The sequence below is a fragment of the Cryphonectria parasitica genome (assembly GCF_011745365.1).
Source record: "Cryphonectria parasitica EP155 unplaced genomic scaffold M406scaffold_2, whole genome shotgun sequence".
NCBI classification, from domain to species: Eukaryota; Fungi; Ascomycota; class Sordariomycetes; order Diaporthales; family Cryphonectriaceae; genus Cryphonectria; species Cryphonectria parasitica.
Window position 1 is genome coordinate 2,098,968 of NW_024468910.1, and position 17,441 is coordinate 2,116,408.

The 17,441-nt window shown below is 54.3% G+C and overlaps 6 protein-coding genes across 6 annotated transcripts; 5 read left to right on the forward strand and 1 right to left on the reverse strand.

Moving 5' to 3' along the window:
- Window positions 1–605: 605 nt before the first annotated feature.
- On the forward strand, window positions 606–1,923 carry M406DRAFT_326958 (uncharacterized protein; the record flags this gene model as incomplete). Its single annotated transcript, XM_040920152.1, has 4 exons — window positions 606–851; window positions 1,144–1,611; window positions 1,778–1,793; window positions 1,838–1,923. The coding sequence occupies 4 exons, from the start codon at window positions 606–608 to the stop codon at window positions 1,921–1,923; spliced, it is 816 nt and encodes a 271-aa protein (XP_040779484.1).
- Window positions 1,924–3,249: 1,326 nt separating this feature from the next.
- On the forward strand, window positions 3,250–6,897 carry M406DRAFT_344669 (arg-6 protein, mitochondrial precursor). Its single transcript, XM_040921998.1, has 4 exons — window positions 3,250–3,467; window positions 3,656–3,999; window positions 4,122–6,433; window positions 6,551–6,897. Exons 2-4 carry the CDS (start codon window positions 3,692–3,694, stop codon window positions 6,604–6,606), a joined length of 2,676 nt encoding a protein of 891 aa, XP_040779485.1. The 5' UTR covers window positions 3,250–3,467; window positions 3,656–3,691; the 3' UTR covers window positions 6,607–6,897.
- A 195-nt stretch (window positions 6,898–7,092) lies between these two features.
- Window positions 7,093–8,042, forward strand: M406DRAFT_354905 (glucocorticoid receptor-like (DNA-binding domain)). The gene is made up of 3 exons (XM_040923026.1): window positions 7,093–7,244; window positions 7,350–7,521; window positions 7,669–8,042. Exons 1-3 carry the CDS (start codon window positions 7,138–7,140, stop codon window positions 7,729–7,731), a joined length of 342 nt encoding a protein of 113 aa, XP_040779486.1. The 5' UTR covers window positions 7,093–7,137; the 3' UTR covers window positions 7,732–8,042.
- A 474-nt stretch (window positions 8,043–8,516) lies between these two features.
- On the forward strand, window positions 8,517–10,122 carry M406DRAFT_44771 (uncharacterized protein; the record flags this gene model as incomplete). Its single annotated transcript, XM_040924257.1, has 3 exons — window positions 8,517–8,584; window positions 8,706–9,510; window positions 9,643–10,122. 3 exons carry the CDS (start codon window positions 8,517–8,519, stop codon window positions 10,120–10,122), a joined length of 1,353 nt encoding a protein of 450 aa, XP_040779487.1.
- A 536-nt stretch (window positions 10,123–10,658) lies between these two features.
- M406DRAFT_62666 (uncharacterized protein) lies at window positions 10,659–12,377 on the reverse strand (the record flags this gene model as incomplete). Its single annotated transcript, XM_040924794.1, has 2 exons — window positions 10,659–12,319; window positions 12,359–12,377. 2 exons carry the CDS (start codon window positions 12,375–12,377, stop codon window positions 10,659–10,661), a joined length of 1,680 nt encoding a protein of 559 aa, XP_040779488.1.
- A 1,256-nt stretch (window positions 12,378–13,633) lies between these two features.
- On the forward strand, window positions 13,634–14,662 carry M406DRAFT_232162 (uncharacterized protein; the record flags this gene model as incomplete). Its single annotated transcript, XM_040915896.1, has 2 exons — window positions 13,634–14,153; window positions 14,232–14,662. Coding segments are annotated over 2 exons (951 nt in total), but the record flags the coding sequence as incomplete, so codon positions are not given.
- Between the last annotated feature and the right edge of the window lie 2,779 nt (window positions 14,663–17,441).

The following is a 17,441-nucleotide window of genomic DNA, read 5'->3' on the forward strand; positions in this document are numbered from 1 at the left end:
GACAAGGTTGTCTCACTGGAGGGAGGGAAGCAAATCATTATCTCTCGAAAGAAAGAGCAGCTCGACCCGCATTCCCAGACAAGCTTCCTCAAGTCACTACTAGATACTTGAGTACTTTGGATACCCTTCTCTCATTTTCCCATCAATACGTCACATGCATATGAATCGATTTGTACCTGCTCTTAGCACAGATACTCAACAGATAGTCAAGGGCCTGCATCAGGAGGTGTTGTTTGCAAGCTGCCATGCAAGTTGTACCACTACAATGCGACCTGGACTCCATCAGGTCCTGGTCTCGTCAAGTATTAGCGAATATATATTAATAAGACCAAACCCTCTGGCCCGTCCCTCTTCCCTCGCTGCCCAGCTTTTTGCTTTGGAGTTCATAAACCAGCCATACTCTAGTGTGGTGAGTTTTGCGAGTCTCTACATTTCTGTCAATTAACCCCCTTTTCAAGTCACTAACACGATTTTTCACTTCGAACATCAATCCCACAGGCTACCTTGTGCCTCCTTTCTTCTCTGCCAAACTCAATCTTCCCCAGAGACCCTCAGCTCGGCCAGGAACCCTGTTGAACTGCAAAGGTAAGCAATACACATGCGAGATGGCGGAATCACACAAGGTGCCGGCGTATATGGCGTCTCACACACCTCCCCAAGTCGTTGATAAGCAACGCATCTTGCGAGAGAAAACCCTGATCAAGAGGATCAGGGAACTCCATGTGGAGTACGACTGCGAAGTATCCCTCGACATTGTCTACCAAGGTGATCCCCGCGGAGCCGCTGCCCACCATATAGTCTATAAATCTGGCGAGCACATCGGGCCAGAAGACGTCACGTGGGAGTCTCTGGTTTGTAGAAACTCTCGCCATCTTTGCTGAAGAGGCCGGCTAACCTGTGGCAGAACCAAACAGGGCGTTGTGTTGTTTTCACCCCAGCTGCTGTGAGTGGGGAATTTCATATGTTCGCGATAGGTGTAATGTGCGGCTTGAACCCATACCATAGTCCCCTGTTTCTTTTCTTCTTCTTCTTCTTCTTCTTCTTCTTCTTCTTCCTCTACACCCTATGATAATAGTGTCTGGCTTCTTCAGCCTCTTCTTGCTCAGCAAGCCTTCAAAATGACCTTGCTGACAGAATGTACAGTCCCGTGTCGATCATACCAGTCCGATGCCAGCCATGCCCTCCAACAACAGTGACAGGTTCCCGCAGCTGCTCCCGGTACCAGTCGGCGAATACGCGGAACTCGGCAACCAAGCGCACCCAACGCCTCCGAGCCATCTTCCCGGCTGGGGCTGGATGAAGCAGGGTCCAACACAGATGGATCCGCCATGTGGCCCCAAGGCCCTCTTCCCAGCCTGTCAGCATCGTGGCCCTCGAGCACAGGCACCCGCGCAGCCCTGGGACCCTTCCAACACCTTGCCCCAAATGATCGGCTACAAACGCGCCAGTCCGGGGGGATTTGCTGTTTACACCCCGACTGAGAACCTCAGCCCTGATATATCTCCATATGCGTTCTCTGTCGCTTCTAGTACCTCTGGCCAACAGCCAGTGTACATCGATCTATCCCAGAAGCTCCGCCCTATCGTCACCCACCCTTCGGAATGGTGGTCGGTGAGCAACCGACCTTTTTTCTTTCCCCTGCACTAAGGGAATCTCGCCTTGCGCCTGAGCTCGGGCGAGAAAGAGGGTGAAGGAAGGAGAAGGGAGAGATGGGTATATTTTGTCAAAAAGTCTGCATCAATATCACGGTTTTGGATCTAGTCTGTTTCAATGTTAGTCTTGGGGTTATCAAGGTGTGTTGATTGAGTACCACTTACTTTTGGATCAACTACTTTAGGCAACAAGGAAACTTTGGTGGGCGTTCGTCTGCTTGATATCGCCAGCCTACGATCATCGTTGGCTCATGACGGTCCTTTTATCTAGCCTGTTCTGTTCTTAAATCACGATATCTTGGGGATCGTGGCTGGTGCGGTCGAAGAACTCAGGAGTCAAGGGAGAAATTAACAGAAGTTGATGAAACTTTAAGATTGTGTTCGGCACGGTCAAGGGTAAGATAATTACTGGGAAGTACTATGGACATACTGGCCTAGGGATTGCAAACACCCGGCAGTCTGCTCATCAATGCAGACTATCATCACCTCATCGACCTTACCTTGTAACCTCGACAGAATAGCTTAGATTAAACACGCTTTCTTTCTATCCTCTCCGTCCAAATATCTTGACAGCTATGGCTACCAGTAGACGATCAGGCAACTCAGCAACAAACGATCTCTGTGTTTGGAGTTCCAGACATGCTTGTGACAAACTTCTGGGTAATTTCTAGTTTATCAATAAGCACACTTGCAAGAGCCAGTGTGAGCAAGGCATGCTGAATGACCGAGGTGAGAACAGATAAAATTGGGCATGCAGGGTCTGACAGATGACGAAAAGGTATAATATCTCGGCCGATACGATCTTCTAAACACCGAGGTAGAGGAGTGTGAAGAGGGATTTTGCATGAGCAGGTTGTTGTACACCAAAGACAAGGATGCCAAAGTGGGCAACAAGGTACTTGGGTAGTGAATAGTACACTTGCGGCATCTGGAATACAATCCGACCTTGAGCTTCCATGGCGAAGAGCATGGAAGGGGAAGGCCTTGGGTGGGGCATCTGATAAACTGAGGAGTCCAAGCCTAACGCGTCGTTGACGGAAGAGGGCATGGTGAAGTGGTAATTCCTCGTAATAAATAGGCCAGAGTGGATATCGACGGGGCATCTGATAACTTTGAACAGGGCTGGACGTCGGAGAAAAAGAAAAAGAGAAAAAAAATCGTGGCTACCCTTGGAGGCCTTTGGGGATGGATGCAGTTGAGAAATAATATCGCCAAGATTGTACTATTGCAAAGATGGGCTGATGGCGAGAAAGAGATTTTTCCATCTGCAGGACTAAATGCTGCACTGCAGATCCGGAGATGTGCAGTGTGAGTGTAACCAATCGAAGCCAGTCCCAGACCGCTCACCACACACTGGGGGTCCAGGCGTACACAGCAGGCAGTGCGTCGTAGTCACCATACTGGAAGTCCACTACAGGCGTAAACGAGCCTGCAAGGCTAGCCAAAGGGTCGTGGGGAAGACCAGCGGTTTCGGCGCAGGGGCGGACCTAGGCCCCTCCACAACCACTAACATCCATCCCACCCCCCACCCACCCATGTCATTTTTTTTTTTCTTCTTGTGAAGAACATTGGAGGGAGCAGTCCAAATCATTCAACCGGATAGTGGACCATACTCTGTATTCACTTCCACCCTCCCCAGATCTCTCGTTTCCTCTTCCTCTCTTTTTCGTTGCCTTTCGTCGTCGTCGTCGTATAGACAACTCTCCCCTCTACCTAATCCTCAATTTCTCCCTGTGGGTTGGAGAAGCAATTCCTCTTCTTCATCGGGGGTTCGCAGGTGCGCGCGTTCGAGTCAGGACAGGAGCTATTTCTATCGTGAGTCAATAACCACCTCACCAGTTTGGCCCCTCCCCCTCCTTTCGCGAGAATACCTCTACCGCGCATGAAGAGACCGGCCAATTGCCTCTAAATTATCTTGCCGAATCAGCCTTCCTACTGGCTTGCACACTCGTTCCTGCTCCTGGCCTCCCAGCTTCTTGCGCTAACCTGCTCCTCTGCCATAGAGAACCTTTATTCCCTTCTCTCCCAAACGAGCAGCCATGCTTTCCTCCTCCGCGAGGGCCTTCCGGGTCGGGGCCCGGCGGTGCACTCGATTGCCCGTGCCCTCCATCCCTCGAGCTACCGCTCCAGCCGTGCCCAGCTCGCGCCTGGCGGGTTACGCACGCCGCGCCGCCCTCTCGACGTCAACCAAGCAGCTCACGGACCTGAGCACCCGTGGCATCGTCATCCAGACCCTGAGCAGTGTGGGCTCCAGGAGGGAAGTCCAGCAATATCTGTCACACTTCACGTCAGTGTCGTCACAGCGATTTGCTGTCATCAAGGTTGGCGGGGCTATCTTGACAGACTAGTAAGTGATTTCCTGGACGGGACTGTGCCCTCGAGAAAAAACCTGGAGAGAAGATCGCTGGGACAAGACAAGTGTGAGAGATTGAGAGAGAGAGCTGAAAGCTGATACGACTCCGCACATAGTCTTGATGAGCTTTGCAACAGCTTGGCCTTCCTCTACCATGTCGGCCTGTACCCGGTTGTGGTCCACGGCGCCGGACCCCAGCTCAACAAGCTCCTCGAGGACGCCGGGGTCGAGCCCCAGTTCGAGGAGGGCATCCGAGTCACAGACAACAAGACCCTCGCCGTGGCACGCAAGCTGTTTATGGAGGAGAACCAGAGGCTGACCAACCGGCTGGAGGAGATGGGTGTTCACGTCCGCCCAATCACACACGGTGTCCTCGAGGCCGACTACCTGAACAAGGAGAAATGGAACCTGGTGGGAAAGATCACGAATGTGAACAAGGATATGATTGAGTGGGCCATCAACCACAGATGCCTGCCTGTGTTGACATCCCTGGCGTACACCCCCGACGGGCAGTGCCTGAACGTCAACGCAGATGTTGCCGCCGCGGAGCTCGCCCGTGCGCTGGAGCCGCTGAAGGTGGTCTACCTGTCCGAGAAGGGAGGGCTGTTTGATGGCGAGGGCGGCAAGATCTCTGCGATCAATCTGGACGAGGAGTTCGAATGGTATATGTCCCAGTCGTGGTGCAAATACGGCACCCGTCTTAAGATCAGGGAGATCAAGGACCTGCTGGATACCCTCCCGCGGTCGTCGTCCGTCGCCATCATCCACCCTCAGGATCTGCAAAAGGAGCTGTTCACCGACTCCGGCGCCGGGACCCTGATTCGACGCGGCAACAAGCTGCTATCCGCGACCAACATACAAGAGTTTAGCGATATCGAGAAGCTGAAGGAGGTGCTGGTCCGTGACAGGGAAGGGCCCAACTCACGGCAGACCGTGGACGCATATGTAGAGTTCTTGAAGGAGAACCCCTTCAAGGCATACTACGACGCCGACATGAACGCGCTTGCAGTTGTTCTCCCGGCCACCGAGAGTCACCACGCGACACTGGCCACTCTTACCATTACAAAGTCTGGGTGGCTGAGCAATATCGCCGATAACCTGTTCACCGCGATCAAGAAGGACTTCCCCAAGCTGGTCTGGACCGTCAAGGAGGACGACGAGAACCTGACCTGGTTCTGGGACAAGGCCGACGGCAGCTTGTCCCTGAACGGGAATGTCATGTTCTGGTGCGGCGTCGAGGATGGCAACGAGATTTTGCAGGTCATGAAGGACTTTGAGGCGCATGGCCGGGAGATGCTGGGCGACTCCAATTTGGAAGCCCGAATCCACAGAGCGGCAATCAGTGCCGGCGCTTCTTCGTCTGCCCCCCGCCAGTCCGTCGCGCAACAGGCCCGAGGCTACGGCACGGTCACGAGGTCCAGATCATCTTGGCTGCCCAAGGCACCAGCTCAGCGACGCGGGTTTGCGACAACGACCAACCCCAACCCCCCCCTGGGCAAGCGCAACAAGACCCGAGACGGTCCAGCTAAGGTCGCGCTCATCGGAGCACGAGGCTACACCGGACAGGCCCTGATCTCACTGCTGAACTCTCATCCCAACATGGAGCTGGCACACGTGTCGTCTCGGGAGCTGAACGGAACGCTTCTCGAGGGCTACGATAAGGCCCAGATCACATACGAGAATCTGAGCCCGGATGATGTGCGAGATATGGAGAAAAGGGGCGAGATCGACTGCTGGGTGATGGCGCTGCCCAATGGTGTATGCAAGCCCTTTGTTGAGGCAGTACACGAGGGCCGCAAGTCATCGAGCCACAAGAGCGTGATCGTCGACCTCTCGGCAGACTACCGCTTCGACAGCTCGTGGACATACGGCCTCCCGGAGCTTGTCCAGAGGCAGAAGATCCACGACGCACTCGACATTGCGAACCCAGGCTGCTACGCAACCGGCGCGCAGCTTGGCCTGGCGCCCTTGGTGGAGCACTTTGGCGGAGAGCCCTCCGTCTTCGGCATCTCGGGCTATTCCGGCGCGGGCACCAAGCCCTCTCCCAAGAACGACGTCGAGCTGCTCACTAACAACCTGATCCCTTACTCCCTGACCGACCATATCCACGAGCGGGAGATCAGCTCCCAGCTGGGTCACAGCGTCGCGTTCACTCCTCACGTTGCTGTCTGGTTCCAGGGCATCCACCACACGATCAACATCCCTCTGAACAAGACGATGACGAGCCGTGACATCCGCCAGCTGTACCAGGAGCGGTATGCAGGCGAGAAGCTAGTCAAGGTTGTGGGCGAGGCGCCCACCGTCAAGGCGATCAGCGGCAAGCACGGCGTGGAGATTGGCGGGTTTGCAGTACACAGCTCTGGCAAGAGGGTAGTCGTCTGCGCAACGATTGATAACCTGTTGAAGGGGGCTGCGACCCAATGTCTGCGTAAGTTGTGCAATATCCCCCTCGCTCTGATTCTTTATATTGTCCTCTCATACGTCCCTCCTTGCTCACCAGGCTTCTTCTTTCTTGCTGTTGCTGACACGATTTTTTTTATTGCAGAAAACATGAACCTTGCACTAGGCTACGGGGAGTACGAGGGCATTCCTGTCCTATGATGAAAGAGGGTTAAGAAATTTCGGGGCAGAGAGTGGGGCGGAAGGCGGGCTTGGGAGGTTCAATTATGCGTGTATTTTGCAGGCATCTGGCGTTCAGGAAAAGTTTCAAAGAATCCGAGGTGTCTCGTCGACGTTTTGTCGAGGAGAAGAATTGATACTCCAGAAGCGTGTGGAGGCGATGTACGATTTGAGCTCGACTACTGCTGTACCTTTGCGCTACGGGAGAGTACAGACCGGATGGATGGAATAGATAATAAGGGCCTTCAACGACTTCTAAGTTGTCATTGACAGATGATGTTCTCGTTAAGATGAACGCCGTGCATTGACTTGTACTGTGATAGACCTAATCTGATTCTCGGACTGTTTTGAGAGTTGTTTAACGGTCTGCGTTACTGGAGCCGCCCTGCTTATGTAAGCGACCGGGATTCAGCCGACCCTACGACTTTGAACCTTGACCAGAGCGACGTCGCATCGCGAAACGACCACGGCAACAAGTCGACGGCCCACACGCGCGCAAAACTCTCGCCCACGATGTCGATGTTCAGGTCGAAGAAGCTCGATCTGGGCTGTTTCGTCAACATCAAGGTCATCCGCGACCACACGAAGCGGAAGGTGTACGAGAAGTACGAGACGGAGAGGTATGTGGATCGTCGGCACTGGTGGACAAAAGGACCAGAGCAACTTCTTGTTGGTCGAGGCATTGAAGGGAAAGCTAACAACTGTGTTTGTTGGTGGTGATCTAGGCAAGCTCTCCGTTACATCATTCGCAACACGACTCTGCCTCCCCGCGTACGCTCCGAGGCCCAGCTGCATCTGACGCAGATGCATTGCTATACAAACCCGACGCAGATCAGGAACCGGTGCATACTTGGTGGCAAGGGGCGGGGTATATTTAGGGACTTCAAGATGTCGAGGGTAAGTCCTTCTTCCCTTTTACAGTAGTGTGCTTGTCGATTCTTTGCGCGAACCGTTCCTGGCAAGACGGGAAAAGGGACGAGACTCAGTCTCTAGTGTCGCACCGACGACCTGCGAAGCTTTTTGTGCTGACGATTTTTGGTACAGTACAATTTCCGGCTGCAGGCCATCGCAGGGTCTCTGCCTGGTGTCCAGAAGGCGAGTTGGTAAGCGTGCGCTGGGGAAGCGCATGCAAGGAACCGCCAGAGCATGGTGTTGCCTCTCAAAGACAGCCGTCGATATCATCAACATTGGTTCTTATAAGGTTCTCTGGTGGACCTCACAAAATTGGGCTAGATATGGCTAGAGCGCAGCAGGAGGGATACAAAACAGCAGCAGGGACACAGTGGAGGTCAAGGTTAGCCCTCCAAAGTGTCCCAAGACTTATGTGCAAAGTCTGCATGGAGAAGGGAGCTATGTTTGATACCACCGAAAGAAAGAAAAAACCCGAAGGGACAAAAATCTCAAAGACAATTTCTCTCACCCTTGCTCGAGCTGGTGATTTGTCCAAGATTGAAGGGCTGTTTTTCCTGAGATCAAGCAGCTGCTGTTCCTTGCTCTGTGTGCATGCCAGATACGGCTCCAGACGTACCAACACATCACAAGTTTCCCTCACCAAACTTCTCAATCAATGGATTGTTCCTATGCCCAAACTTCATCCTATCTGATAGCGTCATCAATCTGCACTTGGAACGTTCCTTCCTATACCCTGTCACAAGCTCTTTCGATGCATCCCCATCAATCAATGATCCCGCCTTTTGACTGCTTTTCTCCTCTTCTCTCACTATTTCCGTCTACCCCCTTCCACAGACCAAAAGACATCATTTAAACCAGGCCATTACCCTCCTTAGAGATCCAGTTGAATCAAAGTCTCTACCTCTTCTACACTTTCCTTGTCTCTCCCAAACCTGACTCCAACTCATCACGAATCCACCTCAATACCAACGATTGCCAAAATGTTTCGAAGACGCTGGTCAGGTCTGCCTGAGGACCCTGAGTTCCCAGCTGACCTGAAAAAGCTTGGGTAAGTCTGGACAACTCTTGGCACCTCCCCTTGAATCCCAATTTCCCCCCTATCCAGAAGACCTTTGGCCCCTCCTCCTCAGCAAGCCAAGGCCCCCCATTGTGGCTAAGATATGCTGCAGCTACTTTATCAATGAGAAAGACGAAATCCGCTCCATCGCCAACCCTAGGTTCTACTTTGACTTCTTCCTTAACAAAAACATGCGCATCAACGATCGCCAGCGCTTTGCCTTCGACCTCGCGGTCGCCGATATCATCCAGGAGCGCCTAGTCGTTCTGGGCCTCAACAAGCTGCGCCTCCCACTCTCCACCATCCCCGTCGAGAGTCCTCACGTACCCATCTTCCTCTCGTCCAAGCTCCAAACCAAGAAGCGCATCGTCGTCATCTTCGGCGAGCGTGAGCAGGATCTCGGCGTCATTGCGCACAGGGTTATCGGCGGAGCGGGCGGCGTTGATGCAGGCAGCATGGTCTCAGTCATTAAGATCTTGCAGGCGCAGGGAGGAGAAGCAGATGGTGAGAAGGGAGAGTCGTCTTTGGGCATCGTGCTGGCCAACCCGGGCGAGAACTGGTGGTGGCCTGAGGGCGGGCGGGCGCTGTCCTACCGTCAAAGCATGGGCGTCAAGATGAGAAGCGCAGCGCACAAGGGTATCTTTTATAACCCCGAGGTCAATGACATCCCTTGCAACACAGATGTAGACGCACACATCGAGTGCGTGTTCGAGACCGTTCTCAGCAACCCAGAGTTCGTGGACGGGGGTGCGACTTTGGAGGTCCTCGCTGTTTCGGACGCTGCTGTCGCTGTGCAGAAGTACTTGGATGAGAACTGGGACCGCTGGGCTGGACGCATCGGGTGCCTGGCGCTTCTGGCGCTCGGTATGGGTGAAGACGAATTCAGGAACGAGAATTTCGCAAAATTCCTCCGCGAGGTAGGTAGCGTGACTGATCATTCACGCTCCTTGCGTCTCTTTTTGGTTTTTTCCCTTCTTGTTCCCCTTTACCTGTTTCCCTTCCTGATGCTTCAGCTATCAGACTCCTCGAGGCTGATCCTTCCAATTTAGAAAGCTCGCATGTACATTGTCTGCGGCGAAACGGCGGGCACGCCCATTGCCAACAGCAACGGCAACCCCGACACAATCACGTACACCAACTACGGCTGTGCCGTCCTCTCCTCAGGTGAACCCTACTACAGCGAGCTCACCTTAATCAAGGCCAAGACTCACATCCTCCAGTGGATGGAAGAGGTCCGCAAGGCCGGTCGAGATTACGTCCATCCGGCCATGAAAGTCACGTACAAGGACGAGAAGTACAAGCCAACCAATCAGTGGACCCACGACGATCCGGCGTGTTTCCTTCCCCCGACCGGCCAGAAACCCCGTGCTCACCCGAACGTTCCCCCGAGAAATTCCAGTGGAATACACAAGGTTGGAGTAGATGATGACGATGGTTTGGAGGTCATCAGCCGCGAGGAGTGGGAGCGGCGCACAGGACACGAGGGCAACGACGAGGAGGTCGGGCCCAGAAAGATGGTATCTGAGTGAGCCTCTCGTCCTTGAACAGGATGGCAAGCCACATGTGGTGTGTATATACACACCTTTTCTTCTTTTGCTTCGTCAAACTGGTCCTCGTCTGCTCTCAAGACCCTGGTGAGCGATGGAGATTGTCCATAACAACGCTGAGCCTTTGTGTCCATTTGCCCCTCCCCCTTTCTTTATCTTTCTTGCTACGGGCGTCAAAACGTCTCGCTTACCCTTGGTGCGCTGGTGGCTCTCGGATGCTCTCTTAAGGCATTCATGCAAATAGGAGGTTCTAGGAATGATGGGCTAGATGGTTCGATAAAGCAAATTGCGCGGAATTTCAGGGACCCGAGTCTGTCTGAGCAGATCTTCACCAGTAGCAAGTAAGGCGAAGACAAGGGGTTTGTGTCAAGTGGTACGGCAAATTTTATGATATTTCTGCCACTTGAGTTTCTGTTTTAGTGGGGGTTCATCCCTTCCTTTCATACTATCCTTGCTTGTGAACAAAGAAAGAGAGCGCCCTTAGGGTGTTGTGACTTGCTCTGATGGTGATAATATCTTTATGCCTTGACAAGTCCAGACATCAAGCCAGCACGTGGTTTTTCCAAATCCTCTAAAATATCTTGTGCCCTCCTCGTCCTCTCGCTAACGACCTTCTCCTCGGCGGCCCATCTACCCCCTTCCTGCTCCTCCTGACTTGCCTTGCTCACCGACCACAAGCCAAACCACCCCGCAGTCGACTTGGTCCCGCTGGCCCTCGCAGCCTCTTCCTCCATACTGGCCATTCGCCTTACCATTGTTGCCCAATTGCCCAAGCCAGACGCCAGGCACTCCCTACACGTCTTTCTGGCGGCGGCATCGCCGGTAGCGGCGCCCTGGCTGAGGACTCTGTGGAGCTCCTCCTCGGCGAGGTCGACACCCTCTCTGGTCCAGGCGAGCCCATCTTCGCGCGTGGAGGCCTGGAGGGTGTACATGATCTCGCCGATGTGCAGGTGCAGAGCGGCCTCCTCACAAAGCTCCCTGCTGTCACGTGTGGGGGGCGCTGACCCATCTGGGGGTGGAGGCGGATAGGCCGGCGGGCGGAAGATGTCCAGGGTTCTCTGAATGGGGCCCCTGTGGTCAAGGAAGGTGGTGTCGCCTTCGGGGACAGGAGACGTCGTCGCAGTGGCAGGTAGAGACCGCCGGGCCTGGAGCAAGGAAGTGAGGATGGGTAAGGCGTCAGGTGCGGGCCCGGTGCGCGCCTTGAATGTTGCTAGAGCGGTGAGGGCTGCGAGGAGGTTGGCAGAGGGCTGGCGCGCTGGCTTGGCGCTTAGCACCGCTGTGTCCGTGTCGAGCAGCGGCGGTGCGCCCGGTGTGTGGATCTCCTCCGCCGCCATCTGCACCGCGTCTTCGTACATGACCGCCGCCGGGCCGACTGCGCCCTTGTACTCGAGCCAATTCGCGTACGACAGCACAGCGTCTATGCGCTGCCTGGTGGTCAGCCCTTCGGTCGCGATGAGCTTCAGATACACTTCGTCTGGGACTGGAAACCCAGCCGGCACGCAGTCCTCCTCGCGCGGCGCAGAGGTGGCCCCCGGCGGGATGGGCTTCGGGAAGGGGTTAGATGGGCCACGGACGACGTCGGGCGGGAAGGCAATGCCTCTCGTCTTGTCGAGAACCCAGCCGTCCACGCGCTCCGATGCCTGGCAGTACAGCATCAGCGCCTCGTAGTAGCCCCTCCTCCACGCCTCAGGCATGGCAGATATGTCCTTGGAGCCGGGCGGCGTGCCAGGGCGGCCGCTCAGGTCCGTTAGGCCACGGCCGTCGCCGGCAGGATCTTCGAGGCGGGCGAGTGCGTCGCGCAGCATCTGCACGATCCTGACCCAGTCAGCGACGACAATATTGGTCTTGGCCTTCTCGGCCTCGGCGCCCCGCTTCAACATGCGCGTTATGAAGGACCACTCGTGCGGCGTGGGGAAGCGGCGCTCCAGGAACTCCTGCTGGATGGCATAGCCGGCGCCGAGAACACAAAAGGCCAGGGCCCACAGATAGGCGGTCCACTTGACCGCGAGGCCGACCTCACGCCGAATCCAAGCCTTGCGCTCGGTTGTGAGGTAGCGCCACTGTTGGCGCTGGAAGCGCTGGCGACTGGAGGGTATCGAGAGGAAAGGGAGTTGTGGTCGGCCAGCGGAGAAGGATGGGGTCGCCGTGTTGTGCGTGAAGGTGCGGATAGATGTGTCGACTGGGGCGGGAGCTTCGAGCTGCCGGGGCAGCAGGCGACGTACGAGGCGGGAACGCATGCTGAAGAGAGTGAGAGAGGACTTGTTGTCGTTGCTCTGGCTGATGGGGCGAGAAGTTGTCGATCTTCTATGTCCTGTTTATTGCATGGTGATCTTGGCGCTCGTTCGTAGCAGTGGTATGGTCACGAGGTGCATCGTTCAGGGCATCTTGAGTCGCATTGGTTCTGGGTGTTGTTGGTCCTGCATGTGTTGGGCAAGTCTTCTTCTTTTTCTTTTTCCCTTTTTCTCTGTCTTCCCCCTCTCGGTTCCCCCTTTCTTCTCTTTCCTTCTTCCTTTGTGAAACCTGACAGAGCAGGGTTGGGTTGGTTGGATTTGTTGTGGTAATGACGACGATGGTCATAATTTTGTTTCTGTCGTTGAAGAGTTGACCAGAGGAAAGTCTGGCTGACATAAGCATATGGCCTTGGAGGTGGGGGAGACAGGGTTGGACCCCTGACAGGTACCCCTCCTCTTGCTCCTTCCTCCTCCCGGCCAGTCACCAGTCAACTCTATCTGGACATCCTCCTGAAATTGCGGGGATATTCTAGCCCAGCGTGTACTATGGTATTATCATACTATGTACATGGTATGCATCATGGTCACTCGTCATATTTACTTTGCCAGGATGAATGATACTATGTTTCACACACCATGACAGGGACTCAACACCCACTTTCTTCCAAATGATCTCCGCCACATCAATACAAATTCAGCTGTTACAGTAGACATCCAGAATGTCAGGCTGTCCCTTGAGCTATGCTGGGACCCTCCCTCCCCCCCCCCCGCCCCCATGCTCATCATGTGCCCAAATACTACTCGTCTGATTTGCCACTGGGCAATCTGACACCCTCCCTGCCTTGGTGCTTTGGTACTTACCCTACTTTGAGATGATATCCAGATCAGGCTGCCACACCTCGGGACATCTGAGACGCCCCATCCGGCTCTCTCCTACATCATCTCACTCGTCGATAGACGGAGCCTCCCGTTCGGATGGCTGCTAAGCTGTTCTCCTCCTGCTGGTGGCTCAAGACGTCACAACAGCAACGCCAATCTGTGTAACTTTACGTCTTCCAAGTTCGGCTCCCTCTTTTTAGGGCAGCCACGCCGCAGCCTTGCTGCTCGAGACCGGCCATAGGGTCCCTCCCTCCAGCCCTGGGTCTCGCAGTCTCACGGCCTACCTCTCAGAGTGGACTCACCGGAATGATCTTCCTCTTCCTACGACGACCACCACTAGCAGCATGAGCGACGTTCCTATCACCGTGTCCAGTCGGCCCCTCATCCAAGGCTGGACCTCTACGCCCATCCCCAACTTCACCTTGTCCGCCGCTGGCCTCCTCGTCCTCGCAGATCTCAGCACCGTCGCGCAGCGCACCGCTCTCCGTGGCGGTTCGTCCTGGCTAGACAGCCTGCTGCTCGTCCCGGGGCTCCACTATCAGCAGGCTGCAGACGAACTTGCCCGTGCCGAGGGCGCCGCACAGCTCATTGCCGCGGAGGTCGGTGTGGATGGTAAGGTTGTCACCCATACCATCGTGAACAGGGCAGTGGTGAACTACATCCTGCAAGCGGCCCAGGAGGGGAAGACGGTGGTTCTGGACGTCGGCGAGATCCCAGTGCGGTCGCGGAGCTGGGCAGCCCGAAGGAGGGATGGGGGACGCGGTCAGAGGGGGATGGTATACAGCGGTCGTGGCGTCGAGGAGCCGGTGGCACAGGAGCTGACCTGGGCGGCCCAGCTGCTGTACCTAGCCAGCCCTGCGCTGACATGTGTAGCCATCGTGTTTGTGGTCTTGCTAGCGGACTGTGAGTGCAATAATTCCCGACCCCCCTCCCCCCCCCCTTTCGCCTCAAAAGATTTCCCAGCTCATGCGATTCACACAGGGTGGGCGCTGGGCCTGATCCTCGCGCTGATGTTATCTCGCATCCTGAACATCGCCGTTATTAAAGCCCGTTCGCGGCCCAAGCCCGTAGGCCTGCCGCCTCCGTTCACGCAACCCCCAGCCACCAGCATGCAACCCCTTCCTCCGCCCAGGCCTACCCAGTACACCATCACGCTGAATCCCACCACCGCTGTGATCTTGCGCGGCCTAGACGTGGACCTCTACGCCCTGACCACCACCGTCTGGCTTCGGCCCAAGACGCACGCCGAGGGCTACCTCGAGGCCGCCGCCAAGCTGCTCGTTTACCTGGTCGCCTCCGTCAGCGAGAACGCCACGCAGGCTGGGAACCTGGTCCTGCTCATGCTCCTTCTCGCCAGCGCCGGCCTCCTGGCCCTCAGCAACGCTCGCGTCACTGGCCTGCGGAGCGGCGGCATGCTCGTGGCTCCATCTCCAGGGGGCCAGGGTGGTAGTGGTGAGAAGGGTGGTAATGGTACTGGTGGTAACGGCGGTGCCGTCTTGAAGGAAGGTGAACCTTCGGAGCGAGGGCGGCGTGTGGTTAGGAATGGCAGCGGGAGCGGAAGCGGAAGCGGAAGCGGAAGCGGTGGTAGAGAAAGAGGCAGCAGTGGTACCGACGGCGGGCTGGCAGATGGCGGGCGGGGCACGTCAGATAGCTGGCCGGGCACGAGCAACCTGAGCAGTGTCAGTAGTAGCATGGAGGACTCACTTGAGAAGGGACAGGGAGTGCCTGGGAGACTGGTGAGACGAACGTTCCCCTCGGATGATTCCGTCGAGTATGAGGTGCAGCTGGAAACGCAACTCGGGACCGTCGAGATCTCTGCGCTCAGGATGAACCGGTAGGAGGACGTAACTAAGCTGTGAGACATCATCCGGCAGAATGATCATTCTCCTGGTCGGCCTGGCAAATATGTCAGTTTTGGAGGAGGAGAAGAGGAGGGGAAGCGGAGAGGATGAGGCGACTTTAAAAGCCTTGTTACACACCGTGAAGCATAGCTGACTAGCGTAAAAAAGAATTACAACATACAATTGATAAAGAACGGGTCACCATGTTGCGAAGACGCTTGGTTGCACAGTCAATGTGCTAGGTCTTGAGGCAAAAGTGTCAGGTCTTTTGGCGAAGGCACTTGGTTGCATAGTCAGTGTGCCAGGTCTTCAGATAGGAGATCCACGCCATTGAGGAGGACCAGGCCTCTTAAGGAGGATGTTAGATCTTTCTGGGGGAGAGTTTGGCGTCATAGAGAAACCACATGGACCTTTGACGTAGACACTTGATATTCTAGTGAAGGTCCTAGGTCTGGAAAAGGCCTTGGTGTCCTGATGAGACAGCCTATGTCTTCTATTGAGGACCGTTGGTCTTCTAGCATGTGTCAATTCAGCTTGGCTATGTGGTTATGACACTTGATTGCCTGGTCAAGATGCTTGGTCTTTCTCAGAACAGATGACAAGCTTCTTAACGACAACAATTGGCTTGTGAGACAATAAGCTAGAAGGCAATGCACCTAGAGCATGTTCACTAGAGAGATGATGCAGATGTCCAGGATAACCACACAATATATGAGAACGAGACGAGAAGGACGGTGCAGCTTAGGTAATAACTAGGTGATCCCAGCACAGCTGCAGAACATGCAGTCTGGGAAGTGTAAAATAGAAGGTCAGTTCACTCTAGGACATGTCAACTAGAGAAAATGTTGAGGCCTAGTAGATGGGAACTAGGAAGCTGATGCAGCCTATGGAAACAATACAGACTGGGTATGGGCTTGGAGATGTGGCCTGGAAGTACAGTGCAGACTGAAAGAACAATATGGACTAGAAAGAAAAAACAGCCTAGAACAGATTGACCAGGAGGACGTTACACCTTGAGAGATTGTACACCAGGAGAATAATGCAGCCCAGGAAGGCGCTTGATCTTCTATGGGACAGCTTGATGCCTTAGCACCACGGCTTGGTCTGCTGGTAATGGTGTTGTTCTGTAGTGGCAGCAAACTTGTGCTGCAGGCCTGTCTACTTAAGCACAGGCAACCATCATGCTCGCTCGTCGCTTCAAAAGCGCATTGACTCACTGCTTTCCTCACTGTCATCAGTGGTCTTGATGAGGACTTCTCCTCTACCATCGTGACCCATGGATGGTTGGCACACTTCCTACCCACAGAACCACAGCAGCACTGAATTCCAGTATTACCTTGATGTATGGCAGAGCAGCTTTCACAAAAATGTGTCAGTACCCTGTGATTTAATCGTATGGTTTCTACAGAGAGCTCAAAGAGTGTGCAAGGTGCGTGAGCATTGACATGTGCATTATGTCCTGCATTTCCGTGCTCACACGATCAACTCTTTGATGAGAAGAGCCAGACTCAAGCAATTGTTTGTGGGATTGCCGGCTTGCAGAGATATGTAAGAAGATGTAGCGAGAAGAGGTGTAGTCATTGTAGGTTAACCTCGTGGCCAGCCTGAGCCCAAACCTTGCTTTGGTCCTCAGCAGAAATTCAAAATTAGCAGAAACAGGATTTAGAAAAGAACTAATGGAAAAGGATACAGGACAGGATGGTCAGATAAATAAGTAGCTACAAGGAAAGTTAGAAATAACATCGAAGTAGAAATAAGAGAGGGCAGTGCCGGACAGAGGTTCTGGGCGGACACCAAGACAAAGTATACACATCTCGATCGCTGTTTTTCCCGACTTGCAACCTTGTTTTTTCTTTGTCCCCGCCTGGGAACACAAACATTTTCTCTATGACAATAGTCTAGACTTACGAGGGATAATCTCTCTCAGTGCAACGAGAAATGTCAAAGCCGTTAGGGGCAGTATATGATTTATTTGTGTATTGCCACCAAACGCAACTCTCGGTGGCCATATTTGATAGTATATCAAGTTCGTAGTCTCTCTTTTTGTTAACAGTGAATCTCTACAGGTCCACTGGCAAGCTATGGTCAGCATGGCTAATGAATAGACAGTGTTTGCATCCAGGAGATCCCAGTGCAAGGTGGTAATGACCAAGCTACAAACGTCTTCCAGCAGAGCACGCATCATTTTCAACAGAAGCCATTACGAGAGGCATTATTGTATATTGCCAGTGTGCCCAGCAAGATGTAAGGTATACGGGTTGACGTATTCTTAATTGCTTGGTCTGCTGCAGGGTAGCGTAATAGTTCAGGGTCCTGGTGTAGTACCTCTACGCTATCTGGTAGGAGGGCA

Coding starts and splice junctions, on each gene's coding strand:
- M406DRAFT_354905 (XM_040923026.1), top strand. CDS start 7,138: ATGTCGATGTTCAGGTCGAAGAAGCTCGATCTGGGCTGTTTCGTCAAC. Junction 7,245..7,349: donor GAGAAGTACGAGACGGAGAG/GTATGTGGATCG, acceptor GTGGTGATCTAG/GCAAGCTCTCCGTTACATCA. Junction 7,522..7,668: donor GGGACTTCAAGATGTCGAGG/GTAAGTCCTTCT, acceptor TTTTTGGTACAG/TACAATTTCCGGCTGCAGGC.
- M406DRAFT_344669 (XM_040921998.1), top strand. CDS start 3,692: ATGCTTTCCTCCTCCGCGAGGGCCTTCCGGGTCGGGGCCCGGCGGTGC. Junction 4,000..4,121: donor GGGGCTATCTTGACAGACTA/GTAAGTGATTTC, acceptor CTCCGCACATAG/TCTTGATGAGCTTTGCAACA. Junction 6,434..6,550: donor GGCTGCGACCCAATGTCTGC/GTAAGTTGTGCA, acceptor TTTTTATTGCAG/AAAACATGAACCTTGCACTA.